Here is a 26,649-nt window from a genome sequence, read left to right as displayed (position 1 = left end):
GACACCCAAACACTTATATTTTGTTTCTTCCTGCAAAGGAAACGAACCTAATATGTAACTAAAGGTTAGTGGAGCTTTCTGACGAGTGAAGCAAAGAAAGACCGTCTTTTCAGCATTAAGCCGCATTCCCCACATTTAGCACCAATCAATAATGCCAGCTAGAGAAGTATTTAAAACAGTTTGATCATTTGTTGAAGTGATTTCTCTAAAAAGCACACAGTCGTCTGCAAACAACCTAATTTGCACACTGGAATGGTTTGAAGTAATAATTTCATTTATGTAAAGTAAAAAGAGCAACGGTCTAGGACACTTCCTTGAGGAACTCCCGAGTTGACCGAAAGACAGCCAGACCTTTGCTTATTAATTTCTACGAACTGGCGGCGATTTGTTAGATAGTTTGTTATCCATGCGATCAATATTTCTGGGAGCTCAAGATGTCTAAGTTTTAGTATTAATTTGTCATGTGGAACTGTATCGAAGGCTTTGCTAAAATCAAGAAATACAGCATCAATTTGACCATTTTTATCAAGGCATAAGGCGAGTGAATGAATTACAGTGACAAGCTGTGTAACTGCTGAATAGCCTTTTCTAAATGCGTGTTGAAAATGACAGTATTGAATGCTTATCTAGAAATTCGTTAATCTGATTGGCAACAATATGTTAAATTAGTTTACAACATGAGGATGTCAATGATATTGGACGGTAATTTTCTAACAATGAACAGTTGCCCTTCTTGAATACGGCTACAACTCTGGCTATCTTCCAGTCATCCGGTAATTTTCTAGCAAGTAACGAAGCACGAAATATAATAAGAAGGAACCTTGCAATAGTCTCAGCATAACGTTTCAAAAAAATGTTTGGAAGGTTGTCAGGGCCACATGAAGATTTAGTTTATAAGTTAACTAGCATCGAGACTAAGCCAGTGTATGAAATAAAATCAGCTTCAGACGGGTGAAACGTTTTGTCCTTGGATGAACTAATGCCAGAATTAGAAAATACACTATGTAAATAACTGAAATGAGTCGCAATATCCCTGTGACCGGTAATGATTGATCCATCAATGCAGATTTGTGATGCTGGCTTCCTTTTTTCGCTCAAGTAATTCCTCAATGCAATTAATCTAACTTACTCTGTTTTGCATTACCAAATGCAATAAAGGAAGGTCTATATACACAAGTGAAGTAACGACAGGGTGCAGAGCAAATCCACTTTTCAAAAAATGCCAGACTTTTCCCGATTTCCCCTGAATTTAGCAGTGCAAATTCCTTGGCAAAAAAAAAAAAAAAAACATTACACAGTAACAGGTTTCTCAACCGGGGTATAATATTGCTAAGAAGACATTTGAGTATTTGAGGGCCTAGCTATGCACACCTTTGCACCTTGTGCCTTTGCACACCTTGTGCCAAATGACAGACACAGTACTGAAGAGCTTATGACAGGTATGATGATAAGTGAACGTCTGGCATAAGAGAGGTTTTCCAGTTATGTGTTTACACAAATGGCGTCTGACTACAATTGAAGAATAGAATAAAACTGCGGTCACTTCCCTGTTGCAGATTATTTTATTGTGATAGCAATTATAGGGACACTCCAGGCAAATTTCCGCTGTCAACGTTGTCATGATGTTCCGTATTAAGTCCAAGTACGATAACATCGTGGCCGTGTGCCATATGCTGTAGGTGCGAGTGAAAGCTTGCGAGCGTGAGCTGAGAATGATGATAGCTTGAGGCAGCACTGTCTTCTCGCACTCGCAAGGGAGGAAGGCTGGGAGGGTGGGTATAGTCTTCTCACGCACGCAAGGGGAGGAGAAGGGCTGGTTAGGGCACACCTCCTCTTTTACTCCAGCTGTGGTAGCTGAGGCCAGCCACATACATCATATCTTGAAGGCAATGTGCGCTGGGTTTGAAGGCTAGTTGGCATGAGATAGCTGGTGGCTTTGTGTGCACCCTGTTCTCGCGTGCCTAGTTAGCATAGCGAGCGGCAGCACAAAGGGAAATTAGCTCAGCACTGCTGCCTCTCTTCATCATGCCAGCATTCTGAAAGCAAGCACTTGCAGTTATCGAGTTAGATGTGTTCATGTTTGTCTGTGTGTGCGAGAAAACTTGCTTGTTAACCCTTTGAAGGTTTTTGCCGTACATGTACGTGCGGTTTTCTGTCCCGCAAGGTCTTTGCCGTACGGGTACGGTTCCGACCCTCCGTTTGAAATTTCGCGCCATAATGACGATGCGTGCTCACCGAGAGGTGCTGCTACCTCTTAGCACTTACAAGAAGCATTTGAAATTTGCGCTACCTCCTTGGGGAGATAAACAGAACTGATTGCAAGCTTCAGCGCGTCGCTCAGATGGCGGTAACGCCCCTTTGGCGGTTTCGGTTTCGCCGCGTGATCGCAACGGAGGCGCGCAAAACGTCATTTTCTTTGTCGGCACTCTCTTGCAGGGTGGTGGAAGTTGATTTCTATCTTGATTGGCGCTGCTCTTAGCTTGTTTATCAGTGCCGTTCGCGAGGTATTCTCGCTCTCAGCGGCAACGCGCTTTCGCGGTTTCGGTTCCGCCACGTGATCGCAACGGAGGCGCGCGAAACGTGGTTTTTCTCTTTGTCAGCACGCTCTCGCAGGGGCAGCGGAAGTTGATTTCTATCTTGATTGGTACTGCTCTTAGCTTGTTTGTCACCAACGTCTTAGCTTGTTTATCACCACCGCTCACGAGGTATTCTCGCTCTCTGCGGCAACGCGCTTACGCGAGAGGGTGCATCAGACCTCTGCCCAAGGCAGCCGCACGCAGAGATGTCATGTGTGCGCCAACACAACTCCTCACTCCAAGAGAACAGACACGCATTTTAGGTGTGCAGACTGCGATAAGGCGCTGTGCGTAGACCCGTGTTTCAAGAAGTACCACGCTCAGAAATACTTTTGAACATTTTGCAGTTCTGAGTGATGCCGACACCAAAATACTGTTCCTAATTATTTTTTTTTTATTTATTCCCGACTTTATATATTTTGTACATTCAAGATCCGCAATAAAGTAATTTGACCACCTGGGAAAGTTTTTTTCAAAATAATTCGACCCTCAAAGGGTTAATAAGCGAATGCTCACAGCCGTTTATGCAGCTGATAAAATGAATAACCTTACTTCGTATAGTTGTAGAGTAATTTGCTATCGTACTTAATGCTTCACCTATTGGGCAAAACTGTAAATTTTCTTTTATTGCCATAGTAACTACATGGACACTCCAAGTGCATTTCTACCGTCAGTGTCGCTGTGAGGTTCCGTATAAAGTCCAAGGGCCATAACATCGTCGCCATGTGTGCCCCATGCTGCATGTGCGAGTGAAACTATGCAAGGGGAGCCGGCGATCGCTGTTCAATCTTGCCCAAGCGAAAGGGGTGACTGCGAAGAGGAAGCATGCCGTCTTCTCTTGCGTGAGGCACTTCACGTTGCGGAGGGGGGGGGGGGGGAGGGGGGGGCAGCGTTTTCTCTGGCTGCAAATGCAGATGTGGCGGCCCTATCTTGAGAGTGATCTATGTTTGGGGTAGAGTCTAGGCTCGTAGCTTTGTGTGTGCTGTGTGTCCTTGACACTCACTTTGCATTGAAGCAATAGACAGCATGACTGTCCCTTCACTCGCTGCTGCTTCCACGTTTCCTCATGCCAGCGTTTTGGCAGTAAGTGTCTGCAGTCATCGAGTGTGATGTGTTCATGTTTGCTGTGCACGCTGACACCATGCTTATTAATTTTGTTAGCAAGCCAATGTTTGCAAGTTGATAAGGCCGATAAAAGTACCATCCTTACTTCGTATGGCTGTCTGCTAATTAGCTATCGCAATTGATGCTTCACCTTTCAGGCGAAACTGCAACTTTTTTTAAAGGTTTTCAACCTTCTTACTTTCAGGTATCGACCTACAGTAAAGGTTGACCTATGAGGGGTGATCTGAAAGTTCCCGAAAGCATATAACCCTGCCTCAATGGAGAATGGTATACTGCTCCGCTACTAGGTGCCACTTCTAGTATCAATAATAAGTTAACCTGAAAGCTTTTAATACGGCAGCATTAGAACAATCATGCAAACAAAAACCCATCTGTCGGCTTGTGTATGGCAAAAGAGGAGAGAGGAGCGGAGAGGAGGCTGACAGAAGTGGAAGGGGAGGAAGCTTCCGACGGTTGCGGCGTGCGCAGTGCACTGGAATGCAACCCTGCACAGGTGGCGCTCGGCATGTCAGCAGATGCACTTCCCTGTTGGGCAAATCAGGACATGGGTTGCGCATTTCGATAGTCGCGTTAGTGGCAGCATTTGTTTTGTGTGTAAAGAGGAAAAATAATGCTAATGCATTACTTTCACATGAATCCCATTGCTTGCCCTCATTCCTTGTTGACAAGAATAATCACATTCACATACATTAAGTGCTTCTGTAATGGTATATTGCCACTTCTCTGTGTTAGCAGTGATCAAGTTGTGTGCATGCATGCATCTACACTGATTTGTTCATTTCAGCTGCATACATTTGCACTCAATGCACCTTTTGCTATGTCATGAGGTCATGGGGTACAAATTTCACTGTGGTTCCTCATTTATTAAAAATTTTGCTGACAGGTCCCATATGACAAGTCAATGGTTTCAGAAAGCTTATGGATCGTTAAGCAACAATCTTGTATTTTTCCCAAACTCTTGCAATGTTTACATTGGCTACCCCTGTTGAAAGGCAACCTGAGCATTCATCATTCTCTACAGACGTTCTTCCACTCCTGAACCAGTTGAGCTACTTGTGTCTGGCTAAGGCCCATCATTTAATTGCAAAATGCTCGTTTTAGCATTTAATGGGTCCCCACTGGCATCTTTCTCAGTCAGAAACAAACAAAATGAAGCCATGAATATTTGTTCTTTCAGGTTAGCAATCATACCTAACACAAAACAGCATCAACATACCTTTAAAAGAATACACAATCTGAATGGATGCCTGCTATCCTTGCCAACACAAACTTCCAGACTAGCTCATTAGTGATACTATTAGAAGTGCCATGTAGCAGTAGAACTACATTTCACTCTACGGGGAGGCCAGGCAGCACGTTTCAGGAACATTTCTGTCACTTCTCGCAGATACGAGCAAATACATTAGGTAGAGTTCAAGCACTAACTGCTGTTCAACTGACATTTGACTGTGAAGTGTAGACCGTGTACAGGTCAGAGCTACATGTTCACGTAAATATTATGGCAACAGTGAAGGCAAAACAAAATAAACAAAAAAGCACAATGAAAAGCCAAGGGCTGCCTTACTTCTCTGCTGAAGAAGCCACCAAGGGGTCCCCTTGATCCACACGCTTAAGGACAGCACGGACATTGCGCTCCAGCCATGCGAGCACCTCTGGTTCTTTCCAGAGCACATAGTTCCGTCCAACAAAGAGACACTGCAGCTGGTTAAGAGCAGCGGGCTGCCTGCATTTCAATGTAGTGAAGATGTATGTAAAAGACTGAAGCATCTCGTATAGCAGGAAGAGGAGTCTATGTGATATCAGAGATTTCCCTTTCCAATTCATGTTATGTGGCACTTAAAGGGTCTTAATGTTTTGCTTTTGATAAAAACACAGCGGTTGCAGCTTACTTTATTCCACATGCTGGTTGTTTCAGCAAAGACTGTCTCCAATTATGAAAAATAAGAAATTAAAAACAAAAATGATAACTTTCGCTAGCTAACTGCAGTAACAGACATCAGAAACTGTGCATTAAATAAAGTGAAGTTCTCATATTGCTTATAAATTAATTTCTTTAGGGCACATGCTGCACCTGAGCACTTGACACTGATCAGTCATCGGGACGTGTATACTTTGTATCTTAAGAGTAGCTCCACTTTTGAAATGCGTATTCCAAAACTTTCAACAAAATAAATTGGCATTCCTAATAATCCACCACCAAATTTACAAATTTACCAAATCCACCATCATGGTGCCAGCAGAGCTGGTGTGCATGCACTGTGAATGTGGTAAGAACATGGGCTATTGTCCGACTTCACATAAAGATAGGTTCTAAGCAAATGTGCAAATTATAAAATTTTATACTCATGGACAACTTTCTGCAGCAATGAAGAGAAAGCTAGGGGGCATATCATCTGCACATGTGTTACCATGCGAAGTAGTCCGGCAGTATTTGGCAGCGCCTCTGGTCTGTTGGAGGAGACGCTGAATCGACGCAGCTTCCATGCACAACGGTTCTGCGACTACTCAGACACAATACGGAAAAGCTGCAAGTTAACTTCATCTTGTGGTGTCTTTTGTCTTATTAAGCTGTTGTAAATAAGGTGTTAATGTTTTCTCTTCTCTGCTTAAACTAACATGCATGAAAATGTGGCACTCTGTTCAGGAGCACACTCACTTGCGTGCAATTTGCCTTCATAGCTTTCCCTTCATTGCCACAGAAAGTTGTCTGCGAGTATAGCCCAAATTTAATTCTGAGACGGTCAATAAGTGTACTGAAAACGTGAATAAAGATTAAAACTGAAAGTGTAAAAGCTCATGCTTGTTTAGTGCATGCCAAAGGCAAATATATTACAGTGGCGTTAGAGTTGGTGTAACCAGAGCACCTGTATCATTGAGAGGGCTGTATCATATAACAGCACTCTCAATCCATAAGACACTAAGCAAGAACCAAAGAATGCTCAAACACTGATGCGAGCATAAGCTACATTTGAATACACAGATACACTTTTTACACCGATGTCAACACCAACGGGAAAGCATAAAATGAACTCACTGTGCCTGTGCTGTGGCAGAAAAGAATGTGTGCTTGGCCACTTCACTGTCTGGCTGCACACCACACTTGTCCAGGAGTGATAAGAGTACACCAGGGAACATGATCAGCGATTCTTGCAGCTGCAGTGAAATTACAGGTATATTCTAACCGTACCTTAACATAGCCTCTCATTACTGCCACTGATTTATTCCTGCGCCTACATGGCCACAAGAAATCACATTCAATGTTTAATGCCTAAGTTGCATAATGACATTATTCTCAGCACCATCTCCACATGCCTGAATCTAATGCTATTCGAGACAATGACTTAGCCTGTCCTCTGAAACAAGCAATTATTACATTTTTTTAACGCAAGGACCAGCTCTGACCAAGGAGCACCAATCACATGGTGTAAATGCAAGAGGTAAATGTCTAAAAGAACTTGGGAACGGTTAAACGCATAGATGACAAGGACATGTACAAAGACACACACAGGTCCTCATTATCTATGCGCTTAATCGGTCCTAAGTATGTCATACCAACAAGGCACACGAGAACGCAGCGCACACGAAGCCATTAGATATCTCGCATCGGCAAGCCTTTGAACCCACCGCAGATTACCTCCAAGATAGGCCGGAGTAGAAGCGGAGACACGTGCTACTCTGGCCCCTTTGCGCCACTCCTCCTAGTGCGCACATCTCCCCCCCCCCCCCCGCCTCTTGTTCCCCTTTGCGAGCGCAAAAAGTTGGCGTGCACCCTCCCCACCTTCATTCCTTGCACGCTGTTGGGACTAGGGTTACATGGTCGATGTGATCTCATGTTGGTGCTGTGCCGGGACAGTCATCAGGACAAGTTGAGCGTAGGAAAAAAGACTTTATACATATAGGTATTTACATCATTCAAGGATCTCAGTCAACAGACTCCGGTGCTCCTAAAGTCGGATACAACTTTAGAAAAAAGGAGAGGCCCTGCCCAGATGTCTGAAGTGCGACGTCCGATTGCCTCCGCGACTAAAATAATTCCGCTCAAAAAATCATGCTTCTGAAACACGCAATTCTCGGTATAAATAAAGACTTTTGTATTTTGATGGCTGGCTTAGTAGAGCTCTCATGTGCTACAGCACATGCCGGATCGCGACAGCAAAATAACCCCGTGCCTTCCATAACGCTGCCCGTCGTCTGCTCTTTAGCTTCATTCCAAGTGACAAAAGTAGAAAGAGCAGCTCTGCATGGCTTTTGCACTTGCTTACATGTACACGGCACATTTACTACTCCTGTTCCGAGCTTCAAATGAATCAGTTGCTATTGAACAAGTACTTATATAAAACAATGCATTTATCGCAACCATTACAAACTCAAGATGCTTGGTGTCAGCAAAAGCACAGCGTTCAAGGTGAGGGGGGAGGTCAAAGCTTCGCATATTTCGGGTGGCAAACTGTCGATGCTCTCGCCAAAGTGCCCACGAAATGCGGAGGAAAGAAGACGCAGCACAAAGTATGACACGTTGTGCACGCCGAGGTCGTGTGCACGATTTCTTTCACCGCAACGAGATACCAACGGTCGAGAAGATCACTAACGAATTCTCGAAGCGTATATGGTTTTATGTTTGTACCCTGGGATTTGCCTGACGGAAGGCCAGTGCTATGGTGTGTTGACCGTTGAGGCAGCATTCATCCCCACATGGTGCCCGCTTTGGGCACACAGCGACTACGTGCACGGCTCAGGTTTCCTCGCGGCTATCCGGCGTCCACGACGGATGCGGAAGCCGGCTCATGGACCACTCTTCGGCCTCTCCCCGTGCCGGCAGCAATGCAACCCCCCCTCCTCCTTCATCCGGCGGCGCCCACACCACGAACGACTCTCGCTGTGTTTGGGACGGTTTCCAAAGGAAGGCTGTGTTTCGAACCCATGCCTTGCAGTTGGTTCCCTTTGTCCTATTCAGGCCATAAAACTTCCCCGGCGCACCATTCTGACCAACCACCAGATCGTCCCGACGCCGCAGTGCCGTTCGAGGAAGCGCCAGCCACCGAGAGCGGCGTTAAGACCACGGAGGCTGCCCGGACTCTCTCTCTCTTGACCTTGTTTCGTCCTTGGGGACTGTCTGGGGAATCTGGGGACTGAGGGGTGTTATTTAGGCAGCTTGCAGCTCCTCTGTTGGTCTCTCTCCTGATAACATCGACAACATGTAAACATTGTATAAAGAATTCTTCGCCTAGAAGGCACTCCTCGTCTCTGACTCTGCGTGAAGTGGGGTCCAGACCTCCTGCCGGCCACACATAGCTCGGCACACGCAACAATGGACCTCCCATCACTGAAGCGATGTACTGTGCGTCAAGCACAGCAGCCAAGCAGCACAGCAGCCAAGCATTCTCCCGTGACCTCTCAAATAAATAAGCAGTTGATTTGGTGCCATATTCCTTTTAATGGAAGCCCAATTCTGAAAAAGCAACGTCCTGCACAGATCGTGCTCATTATAAGTATTGGCATGGAAATGTGCTGAAATGCTGGAAAATCTGAATGCAAATACAGTAATTAACCCTGAATAACTATGTGGGGCCCAAAATGCTCATTCGGGCAGCCACTGTCCAGCTTCACACGAAAAAGCAGTAGTCAACGTGAAATTGACAGCCACTCTTAGCAGCCTGCACGCCAAAGCACATTGTGCTTTGCGTACAGTTGTGCTGCCCCTACTGTTTTTTCCAGCCCGTTGAGATGAATAATGCCAATGTCAGAAGGCCCAAAATGCTCTTGTGGGCAGCCACCTACGAGCATGACGGGCCCTGTGATGAAATAACAGTGTGCAGTTAAGCCATTGCCACTGTTGGTGAAACGGCAGCAATCAATGCGAAAATGACAGCCACTGTTGGCAGCTTGCATGCAAACACACATTCATATGGTGGCATTGTTTATTTTGATTACCTGGCTCAGGCAAGTAATGCGAATAAGAGAACAATTTTCAAACATCATTAGCTTAGTTAGGCCCAAAATACTCATTCGGATAGCTATTAATAGCAGTAGTCGAGGGCACGCTTGAAAGGCACCATTAGCAGTCTGCACGTCAAAGTGCAGTCAAGCCAACGCCACTGTTGGTGAAATGGCAGCAATCAATGTGAAAATGACAGTTACTGTTGGCAGCTTGCATGCAAACACACATTCATGTGGTGGCATTGTTTATTTTGGTTACCTGGCCCAGGCAAGTAATGTGAATAAGAGAACAATTATCAAACATCATTAGCTTAGTTAGGCCCAAAATACTCATTTGGGTCGTTATTAATAGCAGTAGTCAAGGGCACGCTTGAAAGGCACCATTAGCAGTCTGCACTGCTTTGTTGGGCTCCATTCACTGAAAAATGTCTTTGCAATGTTAAGGATGGTTAGCTGCAAGGCAAGATTGCCACCCAGTTACGACTGGGGGACAAGACGCGCATCCCCCACTCACCGTCGCTGCAGCTAGGAGGCGTTCGAAGAAGCGGCCTTTGTGCTGAAAACCGCCTCCTTCCACCAGCCCCATCGACATTGTGACGGAACAAGTTCGGTGTGCGAACAATGGTTCCGGAGTTCTCCAACGCGGACCTGATCTGATACGCATGAACAAGCTGCCGCGGGAAAGCCGTATTTTGATGCTTCCCATGCCTCCGCCAGACACAAGACAACGAGCGACCCACGATTGGCACCGATACTTCCCGGAACGGCACCCCTCCAACGCCATCTTCGGGCATCGGAATGTGTGTGCCTTTGTGTACGTAAACTGTTCTGCGGAGGGGCGGCAGGTTGGCGATGAGTAAACGAACAGTCGCCGCCTCGTATGGCCAGCGGACCGAGTGTATAAAAACTGTTGTTGTGCGAATGCTGGACACACTTCTCTCGTGCAGTCATGTTGGACTGACACTCTTTTTCTCAAGTAGTCATGTTAGACTGATTTAATTTCTGTAAATAAACCCTTATTCCTCGTTTTCGATGAGAAGCAGTTCTTCACTTCATCAACGTCCTCAGCGTAAATAAGTTGGACGACGGCATGGGCCAGCTACCTTCGAATTCATGCCGTACTCCAATCTTGGCAAAGGACCACGGGCGATAGGGATTGAGCCCCCAATCCTGACAGCAACAATGAAAGTGTCAGACACGAAATGACACCCCACTGCACAATGTTATTCGTGTTGAAAATTTTTACCATCATATGTGATGGGCAGCGAAACCGTCTGTTTACTAAGACTAAATGCATGAAAAATGCAACAGCACAGCAAGGTGTTGTTTCGCAATATGCAGCCTTTCATTTGCACTTCTGGCGAGCTGCCACATGCACTGATGCATAAACATGAACAGAGGTAAGCGGCAAAGTTACTGTGCAACCCACATGACGCTTTTAAGAAAATGTATCTCTAAACCTTTCTGTTTTGATAGGCGATCAAAATTTGTTTTGAGCAAGTTGGTTGATCACATTGCAGCAACAACACCAGAAGCAAGGACAGAAAACACAGCGAGTAGGCAGATTGAGAAGACAAGGTAGACCAGTGTGAAAGGTTTTAATGAGATGGAAGAGGCCAGCCCTGCAGTGTACAGGAGTTAGTGCTTTGAATGAGATCGGTTAATGCAAATGTGTAAAGACTTTGCTGAAAGAAAACTGGCAAAAACAAATGCTGATATAAAATAAAAGGACAAAAATAATAATAAGCGCAAACGCGCATGGAAGCAGGCACATATTCACATACAAACACGAAAACTAAGAAAAACTCAAATATAAAGAAATGTGGGAAATAAAAAAAATTGACACACGCAAGAAAACACAAACACATTTACAAACAGACGCAGGTAGAGGTATTATAGGAGCAGGTTCACAAGCTGCTGTGCCTACCTTCTCGTATGTTTTTTTTTTTTTTTCCCGTTCTCTTAACACTGTCTTGTGTAGGGGTTGGAGGACGGACTTCGGGATGAAAACACAAAACTTGGGAGTATTTATTTTACATTATATACAGAGAGGCGAGACTCAAGTAACAGTCGTACAGTCATTACGGGCCGGCAGCAACTCGGACGCTGCGGCCCGCGGCAAGAAGTTCGAGAGAGGTGAATCAGGGGAATCAGGGAATGCTCTGGTCTCTCTGGAATGCTTCTTTTAAACCCTTCGAGGACTGGAAGTCGCGTCGTGTTTGGCCAATGGGAGAGTCCGCTCAGATGACGCCATTTTCAGCCAATGGTTGGCACCCGTATCGCGTTGTCACACCCGGCGGCTCTCTGCGGTCTTGCCTCGCAGACTTGCAATGCGCTTCTTCAAAGGAGGAGAAGGGGGGGGTTGCTCATGCTCCATTGTCCGAGGGCCCACCTGCTCCCGGTGGTACGGCTCCGCAGTGGTGGCAAATGCCTTCTTCAAAGGCGAAGAGGGGTAGGCTTGGGCCTTCCCGGCACGTCCGGCTGTCACGGCGCATTACCACCGTCTTGGTTTGGCACCCACTTTACTTCGCAACAGTGCCCGGCTATCCCTCCGCTTTCTGGAAAAGTCAAGCATTGAATAGTTCCTCGGCGGCACACGACCTGGGGGCCGCAAACTTGTTTGCACGTGTCTTGTAGCCTTCAACTTGTTTGCTCGGGCGCTCCTCTGGAATGTGCTTTCCTGCTTCTGCATTCCTCAATTAGCTGTGCTGCGATTCGATGTGGTCTGGGGAACTCGAAGTAGCCGCAGGAAACGGCTCCATATCTAACACTTGGGAATATTTAATTGCAACATATCACGAGAATCGAAAAGCAGCGCGAAGCTATGTTGTGGGAAACCATATAGATCGCTGGCAACACAACTTATGCGTGACTGTGTCACAGCACGCATTCTACAGCTTGTGCGCACGGTGAGCACTGGTGGAAAGCAATCAATCGACAGTGCTACAGAACGCTCGAACACTGCCGTTAGACGCTCGGCTATCTCACTGCTGACAACAATCGTTCACACTAAGTTGACGGCGACAAATATTTGCATTGGAGGCTTCTTTTGCAAATATTTTCTGTTGAGACGCTCGTAGGTTTGTTTCATGTGCGCACGCTTTTCTCATTTCTCCTGAGAATGGTTTTGCTCCATCACTTCACCCTGTCCGACGAAAAACGCAACGACCACGAACACACCCGCCGCTAACAGTAGGCACCAGTCTTTGGAAAACTTTTCTCGTCGTAATGTCACTCAAGAGCGAAATAAAAAAGACATGGAACAAACAGGCAGGATGTGTGTTTGCAGCGGTTGCCGTGGGATCCTGTTTTCAGGCAAAGCGTAGCGCAATGTCGGTGATGCTTGCTGCAATGTTTCTTCGCCGGATCACGGCTTAGAATAAACGCACGCGGCACAAATGCCGCATCGTAAGCTCGCAGTAATATTTCCGGCATGATAGATAATCACAAACAGTTTGGGAATTCACTGACGAGGCGTTGACGCGCACAGCTGACGCAACTTGGCCCAGTTCGAAGCCCGGGCGGCCATCTTCTCTGACGGCAAGGTCACCAGCCGTCCGGCTCATGACATCAGTCCAGATTGCGCGCCCATTGGTGGATGCTCGTGTGCATCTGCCTCGGTGGAGTAAACGCCCCCTTTTTTCTAAAGTTGTATCCGACTACAAGTGTGCCGGCTTAACTAGCCAGGTTGGGATCTATTCCCTTTCTCCACCCAGTGGCCAGGATTGCACCAAACCGGGAACCCTAGGTCAGCATAATTCACGCACATGCACTTGGACTGAGAGGGTATCTTACTCCCACTCAAAGGTCAGTGTCCAGTTGAGAGCTCAGGAATGTCAAAGTTGGGCACTAACAACCGGCGACACCTCTGGCAACCCATTTAGAAATTTGGCTGTTTGTTGAAATCGTGTTCTCCGAACCTGGTCAGCATCTGGCGCTGAAGAGGAGAGACCGCCAGTGCGCGGTGTACTATTGTTTACGCCTCCAGGTCGTTTTCGGTCGCTGAGGAGGAGTGGGGGGGGGGAGGCGACGGATGTTTGTGGTCGAAGCACAATTGCCTGCAAGGGCGATGTCCCAACAGCACTCCAAAGCTGCAGGTTTGGCGGTGAAACATCCTTTGTCCAGAAGGACTGTCAGGCACAACAGCGCCTGAGAAGAAGCCGCCGCACCAAGCCACCATCCTTCTCAGCTCGCACTCGTAGGTTTTTCCTGGCAATTACAGCATACGTCACGCAGATGCTATCTTATCACACTTCAACTTTATATATGGAACCTCACAGTGATGGCAGAAATTCGCTTGGAGTGTCCACATAATTGTTATCGTAATGAAAATTAACCAAGTCTGAGGAGATGCTGTCAACAACCATGACGTCGCACTGAGCTGGCATTGAAACTTCAAAGCAGCATTGCCACCTGTCTTTTGTTTCTGCATCTTTTCTGGCTTATCAAGTCTCCTCTCATGGTTCAACTAAATTCTGTGGTTTTATGTGCCAAAACAACGATCTGATTATGAGGCACATCGTAGAGGGAGACTCCAAATTAATTTTGACCAGATGTGGTTCTCAGCATGCACACAATTCATGGTGCTCAAGCATTTTTGCATTCCACCCCCATCGGAATGTGGCTACCACAGCCAGAATCAAACACACAACCTTGAGCTCAGCAGCACAATGCCATAGCTGCTAAGCTACGTTGGCAGGATCCTCTCATGGTAAGAGCGACTTTTTAATGCATTGGCATTCTTAGGATTCTTAAGCATGTCCCGGGGGCTATGTATGATGTGTTATCCGAAAGTTCTGGGACTGGTGTAATTATGTGGGAAATAACAAAAGTATGCACTTGTGCTGTTAGATGTAGCTGCACACAAATCACACGAGTAGATGTGTCGAGTGGCGGGGTGGCAGGAGGGTCCATTTGCCAGCAGCACTTGCTAAAGTGAGAAAGTGTCAGAAATCGTCTGTATTTTGAAAAAATGAAAGAAAAGCTTCAACAGCAGGTTTGCGTGAAATTGTGCGTGAAGTTGGGTAAATCTGCCACAGAAACTCTAGAAATGCTTCGTCAGGTGTGTGGTGATGCTGCTATGGGATGCAGTCAGTGCTTTGAGTGGCATTCTTGGTTCAAAAGTGGTTAAACCTCAGTGAAAGACAGCAAGCACTCAGGATGGCCACGAAACAGCACAACACCAGAGAATGTTGTGAAAATTGCACAACCGATTCAAGAGCATCACTGCCTAACCATTCATGAACTGGGTGAAATGACAGGAATTGGTTATGCACAGTGCCAAGCGATCCTTACTGAAGGCCTCCAAATGCACCACATCGCCACAAAGTTCATTCCCACCCCCCTCTCACCCTCGAGTCTTAACTGCTGACCAGAAGCAACGGCGTGTTGATGTGTGCATGGAGCTTAAAACCACTGCACATGCAGACCCAACCTTAATCAATACAGTCATCACTGCTTATTAATTCGTGGGTTTGCGGGTACGATGCCGAAACGAAGCAGCAATCTTCCCAATGGAAGAGCCTGAGTTCACCGAGACCAAAGACAGCAAGACAAGTGAGGAGTGCTACCAAAACCATGCTCATCATATTCTTCGATGCAAAAGAGGTAATCCACAGGGAATTTGTTCCCAAAGGGCAGACTGCTCAATCATATTTCTACTGTGATGTTCTGCGATGCCTGCAAAACGACGCGAGCCAGAAGCAACCTGAACTTTGGCGCAACAAAAACTGGCTGTTGCATCATGACAATGCGCCCACTCTCACCTCCCTCAAGACCACTGATTTTTTGGCAAAGAACACCCTGGCAATTGTGTCCTATCCACCCTACTCACCCGACCTGGCCCTCATAACTTTGCCTTGTTTCCGAAAATGAAGCTCAATGGGCATTGCTTTGACACCATCAGCACTGGGTATTATGGAAGATACATTTATTTTACATAATATCTTAGATACTATCTTAGATACTCTTTGGGTATCTTGTATCTGTATCATAATACATCTGGGAAGACGTGTATCAGTACCTGTATTTCCGATACATGAAAGAATGTATCGCGTATCTTAAGACACAAGATACTGGCTATCGCAACGTCACTGTGCAAAACTCTAAACGTTGGCTGAACTCCGCTTCTCAAGCTGATACTGATGCCACTAAGCCACCTGAATCAAACTAAAGGCAGTGATATTCTTCTACCTTTCCGCCAGAACCCTCCAGCAAGGGCAGGCAACGAGGTCTGCGTGTCCCAGTTGGTGGAGCATAGTGACACGGTGGCACTTGCGCCGTCTCGACAAAAACAAGAGCATGAACGTCTGCGCGCAGCCAACCTTTTGTTTTCCTGATCTTTTTTTGTTTTTAGTTGCGTCAGTGCCATGACACTTGCTCGTAGCTACTGTACTGTGCTGCACTCGCCAATGCGTGTGGCGTCTTTTGAACAAACTCTGATGCCGCTATAGTGTCGTTATCGAAGTTTCTCTTGGGTGGTGCTTCATTATGAAGTAGGAAGAATACAAGAATGGAGTTGTCTTGCATCTAGTGGCTTTCACAGATCAGCGATTCGAAGTATCTCGTGGATGTAAGTTCGACTGTTGTGAGCCAAAGCGCGGATGGAACTGCATCCGGGAGACTTGTGCATAAAGCAGAAATTTTGTGTATGTGATTGTTGCTTGCAAGCATCAAAAGCAATTTTTTGGACTATGTTACATGATAAGAATTCTGTGAAATATGAATAAGCTACGAAAACTGCGCATTACGGGTTAACTAGCACTTGTTTATACGTTATGAAAGTGAAATGTCATAGCTCTTCGTGGTGCCACCTCTATCGCGTTTCTACATATTCTCTGTAATGGTGTGATACGGAACCGCCTTTCTATTTTACTAAGATATATTTTTCATTTTCTCTAGCTGACCCTTAAATTTCTTACTGTTACATATCCCCAGGCAATTGGAGCTATAAGTGGCAGTATTGTGAATAGCGGTAGTATCCTGCGACGATTTGTGCCACTACAATACAAATGAAACATTTTTGGGCTGCACAAGTTATTTCGTTGAAGAAAAATCGTAAAAGGATTACATGCTTATGAATATGTCACTAACAAATGCTTTACGCAAGCAAATAAGTGTAATATGAAAGGCCATTCTAGCTTTATGTGGTTTCTGTATACACAATGAGTCACAAAAAATGTCACTACCAGCATTGTTGCTGCTGTACACCTGTCTGGTGATCCTGTATTGTGTAAACGGTAATACGTTTATGGACAAGGTTAAACTTCACAGTGGTATTTGCGCCATCGTCGTGAAAAGGCTTCTTATTGACCTTCTTATAGTTAGATGGCGACCTGCTATCTGGTAGGCAAGCAGAGCAGCAACTCCCATCAATTACAAAAGTGTGTGCATGCGTTTGTGCGTGAGAGCTAACAAATTTCAAAATCAACCATTGAAATAAACCATACATGCCACTCTTCAATGAACCTCTTGCACACTGACATAGGTCACTGTAGATACATGGACTGGGTAGGCACCACTGTTCGAAGAAATTCTTTGGCGCCGACTTGGAGCATTGGGTATGTCGCCATTCGGTCTTCAATGAACTTTTCTGATACCAACTTGGGTTACTGGGTATTGGCCAGTAGGTGCGTGCCGTTCTTCAATGAATGCTTTCATGCCAACTTGGGTAACTAGGTATGTGCCACTCTAAAATGACAAAAAATATCCCTTAAATTTCCCTGATGCTGAGCGGAATAGAACCCACATCACAAGAGTTCCTCAAGGACAGCAACCCGATGTATAGGCAGGCTGCGCCACAAATGCACTGGGTATGTGCTGCTCTTCAATGAACCTCTCCCCAACTTGGGTCACTGAGCATGCGCCACTGAATGTGCGGCAAGTATGGGAACAATTCTCAGCATTTGCAGGCACCAGCACGCCACACTTCTAGTCTAGGAGGCCATGTGTGGACTTCTCGGCAGTGCTGCTGCTGCTGATGATATTTTACTGGCATCCTCTTTGAAATGGGGCAGTGACAAATAGTCACCTAGCCTGCTTGAGTTACTCAGATATGCTATACATGCTTTTAATTGTAGCATTTTTGCTTACATCTCCTTAATCTTTTTTTTTTTATCACCCACAAAACTTCTCTATCTACCTTGTACCCAAGACTGTAATGGATCCTGTCATATCAGTCTCTTCCCTGCATTTTTTTTCCACCAATACTCTAAATGTCTCTTGCCCATCTCGACTGCAGATTGGTTGATGCTTCCGTCCACTTTAAATCCAAACTCTTCTGGAAGGCGTACGTTACCTACGAGTCTCAGTGGGTGAGTCCCTTCACAATTCATTAGGATGTGCTGAGTGGTCTGCCGATTTTTGCTGCAGCATACACATGCCTCATCTAGTTGCGAAAATTTGCTCCGGTATGTTTCTGCCCTTAGGCAACCAGCTCGAGCCTCAAATAGCAAGGCACTTCCCTTCGTGTTAGCGTACAAATTTTCCCTTCTAATTTCTTTTTCCATGTTCTTGTAAATCTACATAGTCTTTCTCGTTTCTATTCTTTGCATACAATTCACCGTCTCTGTTTATCTCACTTTCTGATGACTCCTGGTTGTCTACTTACACTTTTAATTACCCTGTACTTGGTTGCCAACATTTTTTACCTCTTCCTCCATACTTTGTCCACGCTTTTCAGGTACAGATACTTGTGCATTTTAGCCGCCCGTTTATTTTGATCCATTTTCTTAGTCTTTCTTTAAAACTAATTTTGCTCTGTGCTTCTCTCACTTCAAACGAGGCCGAACCCATGTTGCCCTGCACTGCCTCATTTGTGGTCTTGTTGTGGGCTCCCAAAACCAACGGGCCTACCGATCTTTGGTTAACTTCCGGCCCTGAGAAGATTTGAGCACAGAATGGCATTTTTGAACGTTAATGCTGGCACCATTACTCCTTTTCAGATTCCAAGCACCATCTCATATTTATTATGGCCCCAAAGTGCTCCATGTTTCATTGTTGCTGCATTCCACTTCCCCTTTATTTTCAGATTATCTTGGTGGGGGCTTGAGTAAATCTTTGTTTAGGTATACACCGAGGTTCTTATATTGATTGACTATGGGTACGACTTGCTGTTGAATTGACACCACGTAATTAGTTGTCTCTTCATTGAAGATCCTAATTCCTGATTTCTCTGTGCTAAACTTAAGGCCTAGATTTGTTGCTGCATTGATACACATATTCACAGGTGTCTATAGATCTCTTGCATTGTCCCCTAGCAGCACTATGTGAACCGCATAAATCAATCCGGGGACCTTCTGTTGCACCATTTGTCTACTACACACGTATGATAAATCTAACCCTAATTCACTGTTTTCCAGTCATCTTTCTATGCTCTTAACAAAGCATGAGCAACAATGGAGACAGAGGACATCCTTGCTTCAGTCCTTGGTGAATTTCCATCACTTCATTAGATTTTCAGCTGTCCCATACAATTTGTACTCGGTTGTCTGTGCATGCTCTGCCACTAGATGGCATAGCATGTGCAGAAAGAAGCGTGAGAGGAGCCCGGTTGCAACGCGACACATTTCACAGCACTTGCATGCACCATCATGCCATGCATTTCGGAGATCACGTGTGGGCTTCATGGCGGCAGCGTGAGATTGTGCTGAGTGTTCTTGGGGAAATGTAAAAGAGGAACCCCATTGCAGTACACGCCTCACACATAATTTGTTTCGGCGGTGGCAATACACTGTTTCACTATGTTGATTCAATGCTAAATGCACTACCATCGACAGTCATCGCAAGATGAGTTCCACCATTTCTTTTGGTATTGTAGAAGGGTAATTTGCTAATACAGCTAGACTCATTTTTCACCCTTTAGTGCCCCTTTAAAATAGAGACCCATGTACAAGTTCTAAATCCCCTCAATGTTAGTGAAATACAACAGCAGGCTAACTATAACTGTACATGTTGTCAAACACAACTGCGCTAGTTGACTTCAGTGTTTTTGAATGTTTGGTTCCAACAGTCTTTATAGCAATTTGAACAGTCTCTGCCTTCAGAGATGCCTTTGTATAGGTGTTAATGAATTTTACTGGATAAGATCCATAACAAAAGAGGTAAGCATACTACACTACGTGCACATTGGTGTTGAGCCTACACGTTTGATTGGTGAAAGTTCTAGTGAGCACATCAAACAGTGAATCTCATTAGGGCAACATTAAGTTAATCTGCATGGCACCAAATGAATGAAATTAAGATTTAGTGCATTACTCATTTAATGTCACTTTTTTGTTTGCTTGCGTAGCATTGATTACGTACAGGCACTTCCCAGCCATTTAATTTGTCTTTAGCATTAAGGTCACAAAACCCATTTCACGAGTAAAATGATCAAAACTATGAATATATGCACTGAACTACAGAAATGGAAAGGCTTTTAGCAGGCAGCCTATAAGCAACAAGTAGGCCATAAGGCCTGCTTTAGTATCATGTGACAGGATAATAGAAGGTTTTCTGCAGAGGCAGTATGGTAGACACACCATTTTGTCTGCTTCTAGCTCATCAGATGACATGGTGTCCTCACCGGCACCTGCCCGTGCCATGTGGAAGAGGGCCAGTGGCACAGAGAAGGCAAAATTCGGCAATTGGCATAGGTTGCGTTCAGCATCCCACTCACGATACAGCCGCACCAGGTACTGGTACTGCTCCGCACGGATAGCATAGTAGTCCAGAAGGAGTGTCACACATAGCGGGTCATTGTCTGGGTCAAGCCTATAACAATAAAAACAAATTGCTGAAAAAGCTAGAACATAGTTGGTTGAAACAATGGAGACATAATATGAAGATATTGAGGTTCCGATACAAACATTCTTGGGGGAAAGCAGAGGTGCCCGTTCACCTACTTTCAGAACTCTAACAGAAAGCCCTAACAAACAAAAAATCAGCGGCTCAGGTGATGAGCTTAATAGAGTACCGAAAAATATTTTGTCTCATATTTTCTTCTTGTTTAACAGGTAGCTGCCAACTTTGTAATCACAATATGGAACCTCAATTCCTATGAGCATGCAACACATCAAATTATATCATCTTTCAATGCAGCCTGTCCAAAATTATTGCTATGCACAGCACAGCAGATGTTGGTCCCATCGTATTGCAAAATAGTGAGGCCTGATGAGCATGCCCAGTACTACATTTCCAAGCCACATCACAACCATGTCCCTGAAAGCCGCGCACATGCCATCATATCATAGCCTCTCCTTCCCTATATTCCTCTGCATTAACACCAAGATAAGCCTGGTCCTCTGCTGCCACTTCTATAAGAACGTGGCATGCCCCTCTCACCTTTTCTCTCCCTATTATTCTGTGCAGCACATAATACACTCAGCATTTGGCAGCATGATCATGGTGTGGCCCATGACCACTGCACTGGGCTGACAGACTTTTGTGTCAGTGGTTAGTGATAGCACATGGCCACCATCTTCAAGTTCCAAGATGTAACAAAGGCTTACTTCAAGCCTGAAGTCACACTGCAATTAGCAGATGTTTCGAACTGTTCATTAAGATTACTTTTGAGAAAATTAGGCTTTATAAATAACATTGGTAAATAACCATTAAAAAGAAAAAGTGACAAAAAATTTGTGTCAATAGTATTTCTTTCTGCAAACAGATGTTTGCGCAATCTGTTGTCACAAATCACTGCTCACTAGTACTTTGGTGGCTCGAAGGTAAAGTGTTATGAGCGGAAACGAATGGCTGCACAAGTATGCAATCAGTCATCCCAGATGCTGCTTTATGCAAGCGTGCCAATACTGGTGATCTTTAAGTGGAGACAGCTGCAACGTTTTATACTTTCACTTTGGTCATAAGAATTTCACTACTATAAATCAGTTGCACAGAACACAGATAAGACCACACAAGCTAACTTTTTTTCTCTCCCTTTACAAGGCTATGTATGCAATATAAATACAAGTCTATGCAATAAGACAGGCAAGAAATGCACAGTGCATTTGCTGCAAGTTCGGTGATGGACTTTCCCCAAATGTTTTCACAAGAGGTTTGTTTAAGTTGTGTCGCAGTTCAACAGTTCTTCAGTTCAACCATTTGTTGTGCCAGTGCACAGCAGAAAGTGATTGTGCAACATTTACGAGAAGAAAATTAATAGTTTTGGCATTTGCAAAAAATAATTAGTGGTTGGCAAGACTTCACAGGCTTCATTCTGTTCTAGACCTATATTTTTCTGCCTAGAAAATGCGTGAACACAATTACAAAACAAGCTCATTTGGTCTGATTTTCATAGCATGTTGGTCAGCCTCTTGCACCTCCTCGAATTGAAGTGCTTCTGGCACTCACCACAGGCAGTCCTCTGTTTGCTTAGAGATTTAATTTTTATACTGCAGCCACTAGATGGAAATGGTAGATGTCTTGTCATGAGTTCCTTGTTTTGTACCTGACAGCCAACTCATTTTCATTGTACAGTAATAAAGATGCTCAGAAGTGTCATATTTGCACCAGCTATCTCAGGACCTAACGAAAATGGCTAGAAAGTGTGGCACCCTGGTGTCGTTCTCTGCCCTGAACATGCCAGTAATTATGTACTAAAAAATATTCTGCAAATTGGGCACCATGCAAATGTGCCATCTGCATACTAAGGCATGTAACATGTTTTGTCACAAGCAAAACAGGAACGGTACATTGTAGTGTGCCACTTTTGTGCGGCAGGTGTTACAGAGGCCAGGCTGGCTGCCAACTGAACAATCATGCGACAGAGCAATGCACAAAGGTGCAGGCTCCAGCAGGATCAAGCCATCCCATAAATCACTGCAAAAGATGCAAGTCCACACCAGTTTTGGTAGACTATATACGTGGTTGGCAATTATCACTCGGAATAAAGCTGACTAGGCCTTTTGCATTCCAAAGAAATGTGGAAACTGCACAATTACTCCTTTTGCCCCCCTCCAAAGAAAAAAGAAAAGATAAAGAAATACTTGGGTGCTATGTGCTATGCACGTGCATCGAGGATGTCTTTCTTTTGATTGTTGCTGCCAGCACTCTTGTCGTTCTGTACATTCTGTACTGCTGCCTGTCTGCGTTTTAGTAACCTATTGATGTTCAGTACCCACCCTATCCCACATTGCATTTCCATCTTGAGCGATATAAACATGCCAAACAATCAACATGCCCAGCTTTCTGCTTTAATCTATGTTGCTCACATAAGTATTTTGGCGCCCATGGGAATACTGTAGGAACAATGCATTCCTTAAAATTTGGCCAATGCCATGTACATATTTTGACTATTTGATTATTGATAACATGCCGATAGGTCCTTTTGATGAACCTTTCTTCAAAGTGACACTCGCATAAAATGCAGCCACTCGTTAGGTCCTTGTAAGCATGTTTTACAGCCCGGGCCTGTTGTTCCTTTGGTAAAGGATCCTTGGTGCTTCAAAAATAAATGGAGGACTTCGCACTGCACAACATATACCTGCCTGAATAGGGCATCAGTCTTTTGTGCTAGGTAGGGATGTGAGGGTTTAGAAAAAAAACAACATAATTTTGAGGACATAAAATGTGGAAGAAAACTAACAATTCAAATTTGCACTATAAAATATGTATATTGATATAAAAGGTGGCATAGGTTGCAAGGTGGCATGGGTTGGCGTCACTTTATGAGTATAAAAATTCAGCCAACATATTGTTTTCTCAAATTTCTGTTACATCTTTGATGGTGGTGGTGTCCTGCATCTCTATCATTTGCTTCTAGAAATGCAAGCTCAACATGAGCTTGCGACATGTCTTGCAGGACACAGGATCCAACCTTTTACGGATACAAAAACGACAAGGGCAGTCCTGGTAATGGTGTCATTCATAATGATAAAGAAAAACAGACTCTGAAAGCCACGTCGGATGCCTTACAGAGTCTGTCAGTACACATCTGAGTCAGTACGCAGAACAGAATTTGCCGTTGCCTTAAGTTAAAAAGGTTGAGCATGTACAGAAGAAAGCTCCGTGTTTTATCTGCCATAGATATGACGCAGGAACCGTTCACCTACCTCTAACTTTTCTCATCTGAACCTAACCCCTCTGTAACACATTGCCACTTCACACACCAGTCGCTCGGTGAAACCAGTGCAAATGTGCTCAGCATGCCCCCCATCTTGTTACAGGCGCTGGTGCTAGCTTCTGCTGGACTTATAAATGTTTCACACACACGGCGGTAGATCCATAGAGCAGCAAGCAGTGGTATTCAACAGCACATGGGACAGCGGTGATTATACCTATCACAACGCCTACCACGACGGTGATTTTCTTCAAGTGGCAACACCTAGTATCGCACGTGTGACACCACCGACAGTACTGGCTATAAAACCACGGCAGAACTCTTGCAATTTCACTGGGCTCGGCGAAACCAGAGCGAACGGTGTGCTAAGCAGGCCTCCTATTTTGTTACAGGTTTGTTACCCCTGCTCGTTAACAAGTGATGATAGATGTATTATTGCTGTGCCGAGCCCACGCACTATCATGCTTATTGCTGCTGATTGTTCCCATATTTGTAAGTTACTACTTTGCAGCGCTATAGTAGAAGAAAACACTGGTCCTTCTGTTACGGAAATGCTTGAATCTTTTCTGGAAGGTCAGAAAGCAATTCACATTGATCTAACGGAAGTTAAGGATAGACTAGAAAGGACTGAAAAAGCTGTGTCTGATTTTGGTGTGCGCATAGATAAGGTTGAGGAGGATGTTAAGGAAGTGCACAAGAACTCAAAGGAGATTCAAAGGTTTCAAGAAAGTTTCAAAATACGAGAACAGCTGAACTCGCAGAGATTGTGTTAACAGATCTGGAAGATCGCAGTTGAAGAAGTAACCTAATTGTGTTCGGCGTTAATGAACAGGAGGATGAAACTTAAGATTATTTACAACGGAAGTCTTTAAATGCATGTCCACGGCACTTATTCATGTGTTGGAGCACAGTACTTCCCACCCAGTGATTCTCTGCTTCCAGAATTATCTTGAGAAACAAATGGTGTGACGTAATTTGAGGAAACTAAAAGACTCGGGAAATTCTATTGAAAACGACTTCTCACTAGACAAGTTAAGGAAACAAAAATTGCTCTGGCAATGTGGGAAGGCAGAGAAAGACGCTGGAAAGAAGGTACAGTAAAAGCTCATTAATTTGAACCGCACGGGGAAGCCGCTTCAGTTTGAATTAACAAAAGTTCGAACTAACGAAAGTGAAGGAAAACAACAGTACACTGCGATTTGGAAGCAGTAGGGCATGCCAGAAATTTGGCGTGTCAGAAAGTGATGGCGTGTGCCAAGTCGCAGCTCTGGGTCCGACTGTGCCACACCACCGATGTACACCAAAACGAACATCAGCCGAGGCTTAACACCATCATAAAGAATCGCGACGGCCGGTACATCCTAAGCTGAAAACAGACATGCACAACCGATGAAGGCTGCCAAGACAAAGGCGCTGAACATGTGAAGGTGGCGAAGGCCCAGATTCGTCAGTTCTTGATTGCAAGCGCAGCTGCGACGCACTTGATTCACTGTGTTTTGGCGCTTGCCGCACCATCTGCCGCGCAACATTAGCAGCTACACAAGATTTGCAAAGCCTCCGAGATTCACAACCGGCAAGAAGTCTTGGAGGTCACGTAGAATGGTGAGGAGGCAACCGCCGCTTGCCTTTTGGCCGATCCCGTGCCGGTTAGATTTTTCCCGATTTTGCCTTCTCTCGCCGTTCTCTCCGTTCCGAAGGCGATGCAGCCTTGTGTGTAGGCAGTAGGAGCGTTTCTCTGGCCGTGTGCCAGGCGCCAAGCCGCCAGCATGGTGGCGCGTCGTTCGAATTATCTGTGGTGGAACCTTCTCGCATTTGAATTAACGGTCTTTTTTATACATAGACTTCTTTGGAGCTTGGCCAGACCAAATCGTATAGTTCGAATTATCCATAAATTCGAATTACTGAAGTTCGAATTAGCGAGCTTTCACTGTATATCTAGTTCGATATAAACTTAGCATTGATAAAGCATTTTATGTTTGGGATGACTCAAGGAACATGCGGGTGCCAGTAATACGGACCGTTCAATCGTATAGATAGCGGTCACAGTCTCAGCAGTGTTACGTTTCGCCTACGACGTGCGGTGTAGCCGGCGCGGATGCAACGGACGCCGGGGCTTCGTTCAAAGCGGCGGACATTTTGGCCCGTTTGGAGTGGCCGCGACGCACCCCCGCCGAGCGCGTCCCGGCATGTTCAGTGCCACGTGTCTTTGTGTGTGCGTGTGTGTGTGTGCCCACGCTTGTCAAAGCGCGGCAGCCGGGGAGAGGAGCTCCCCAAGTGTGAAGCAAGGAGGTCTGACCGGCGCCGGCCCGGCTGATGCGTCACCTCCTTGTCCCAACGTGTCTCTCAGCGTGTCTGTGCCCCACCGTCACGTGACCTAGTCCCGTGACCTTCCCTCTTGCCCTCAACTCCGAGAGTATAAGAGCAGCTGCCCCCGGACGCCAGGAGAGAGGCTCCGAATTTTTCTGTCGAGAAGCGTGCTCTCCTGTCTCTCCACTTCGGTCGACCTGACCGGCCGCTCTTTTGCGATGCTAGAATAAACAAGTTGTTCTGTTAGCAGTCGACTCATGCTTTGCCGGGACCTTCGGATGCTTCCAGTGTGCCCCAGGCCGCCAGGCCAACGTTACCCTTGGGGCTTGCGACCCATTTGCAACAACGGGCGCCAGCGGTCCGATTGCAATAACGGGTGTCAGCACTGAGGTTCCAACAGCAGTTAGAACTATGCATGCTTTCGCTTAATGCCAGAAGCATTGTGAATAAAACTGATAGCCTGGAATGCCTGCTTCTTTCTTATGATCAGCACATAGTTATCGTGACAGAAACCTGGCTACATGACGGCATCCCAAGTGAATCAATTGTTCCTCCTGGTTATAATGTATTCAGGCATGACCCCTGTTCTTGTGATGGAAGGGCAGCTGTCATAGTCATGTGTTACTGTTGCTGTTTTAGACCAAATACCTGACCACGAGAGTTAAT

At 45.3% G+C, this 26,649-nt stretch overlaps 1 protein-coding gene across 2 annotated transcripts in view; it reads right to left on the bottom strand.

Annotated features, from left to right (window-relative positions):
- The window catches only part of Nulp1 (Nuclear localized protein 1), a 119,415-nt gene that overhangs the window by 27,332 nt on the left and 65,434 nt on the right, over positions 1–26,649 (bottom strand). For both annotated transcript variants that reach the window (XM_070527718.1, XM_070527714.1), the window contains exons 8-10: positions 20,159–20,390; positions 6,736–6,854; positions 5,266–5,424 (exon numbers count right to left, since the gene is read on the bottom strand). In XM_070527718.1, coding sequence (XP_070383819.1) covers positions 5,266–5,424; positions 6,736–6,854; positions 20,159–20,390 — 510 coding nt within the window. The remainder of the gene's footprint in view (positions 1–5,265; positions 5,425–6,735; positions 6,855–20,158; positions 20,391–26,649) is intronic.

This window comes from Dermacentor albipictus, chromosome 1 (assembly GCF_038994185.2).
Source record: "Dermacentor albipictus isolate Rhodes 1998 colony chromosome 1, USDA_Dalb.pri_finalv2, whole genome shotgun sequence".
In the NCBI taxonomy this organism is placed as follows: domain Eukaryota; kingdom Metazoa; phylum Arthropoda; class Arachnida; order Ixodida; family Ixodidae; genus Dermacentor; species Dermacentor albipictus.
Note: the sequence above shows the minus strand (reverse complement) of the source record. Positions and strands in the feature narration are given on the sequence as shown.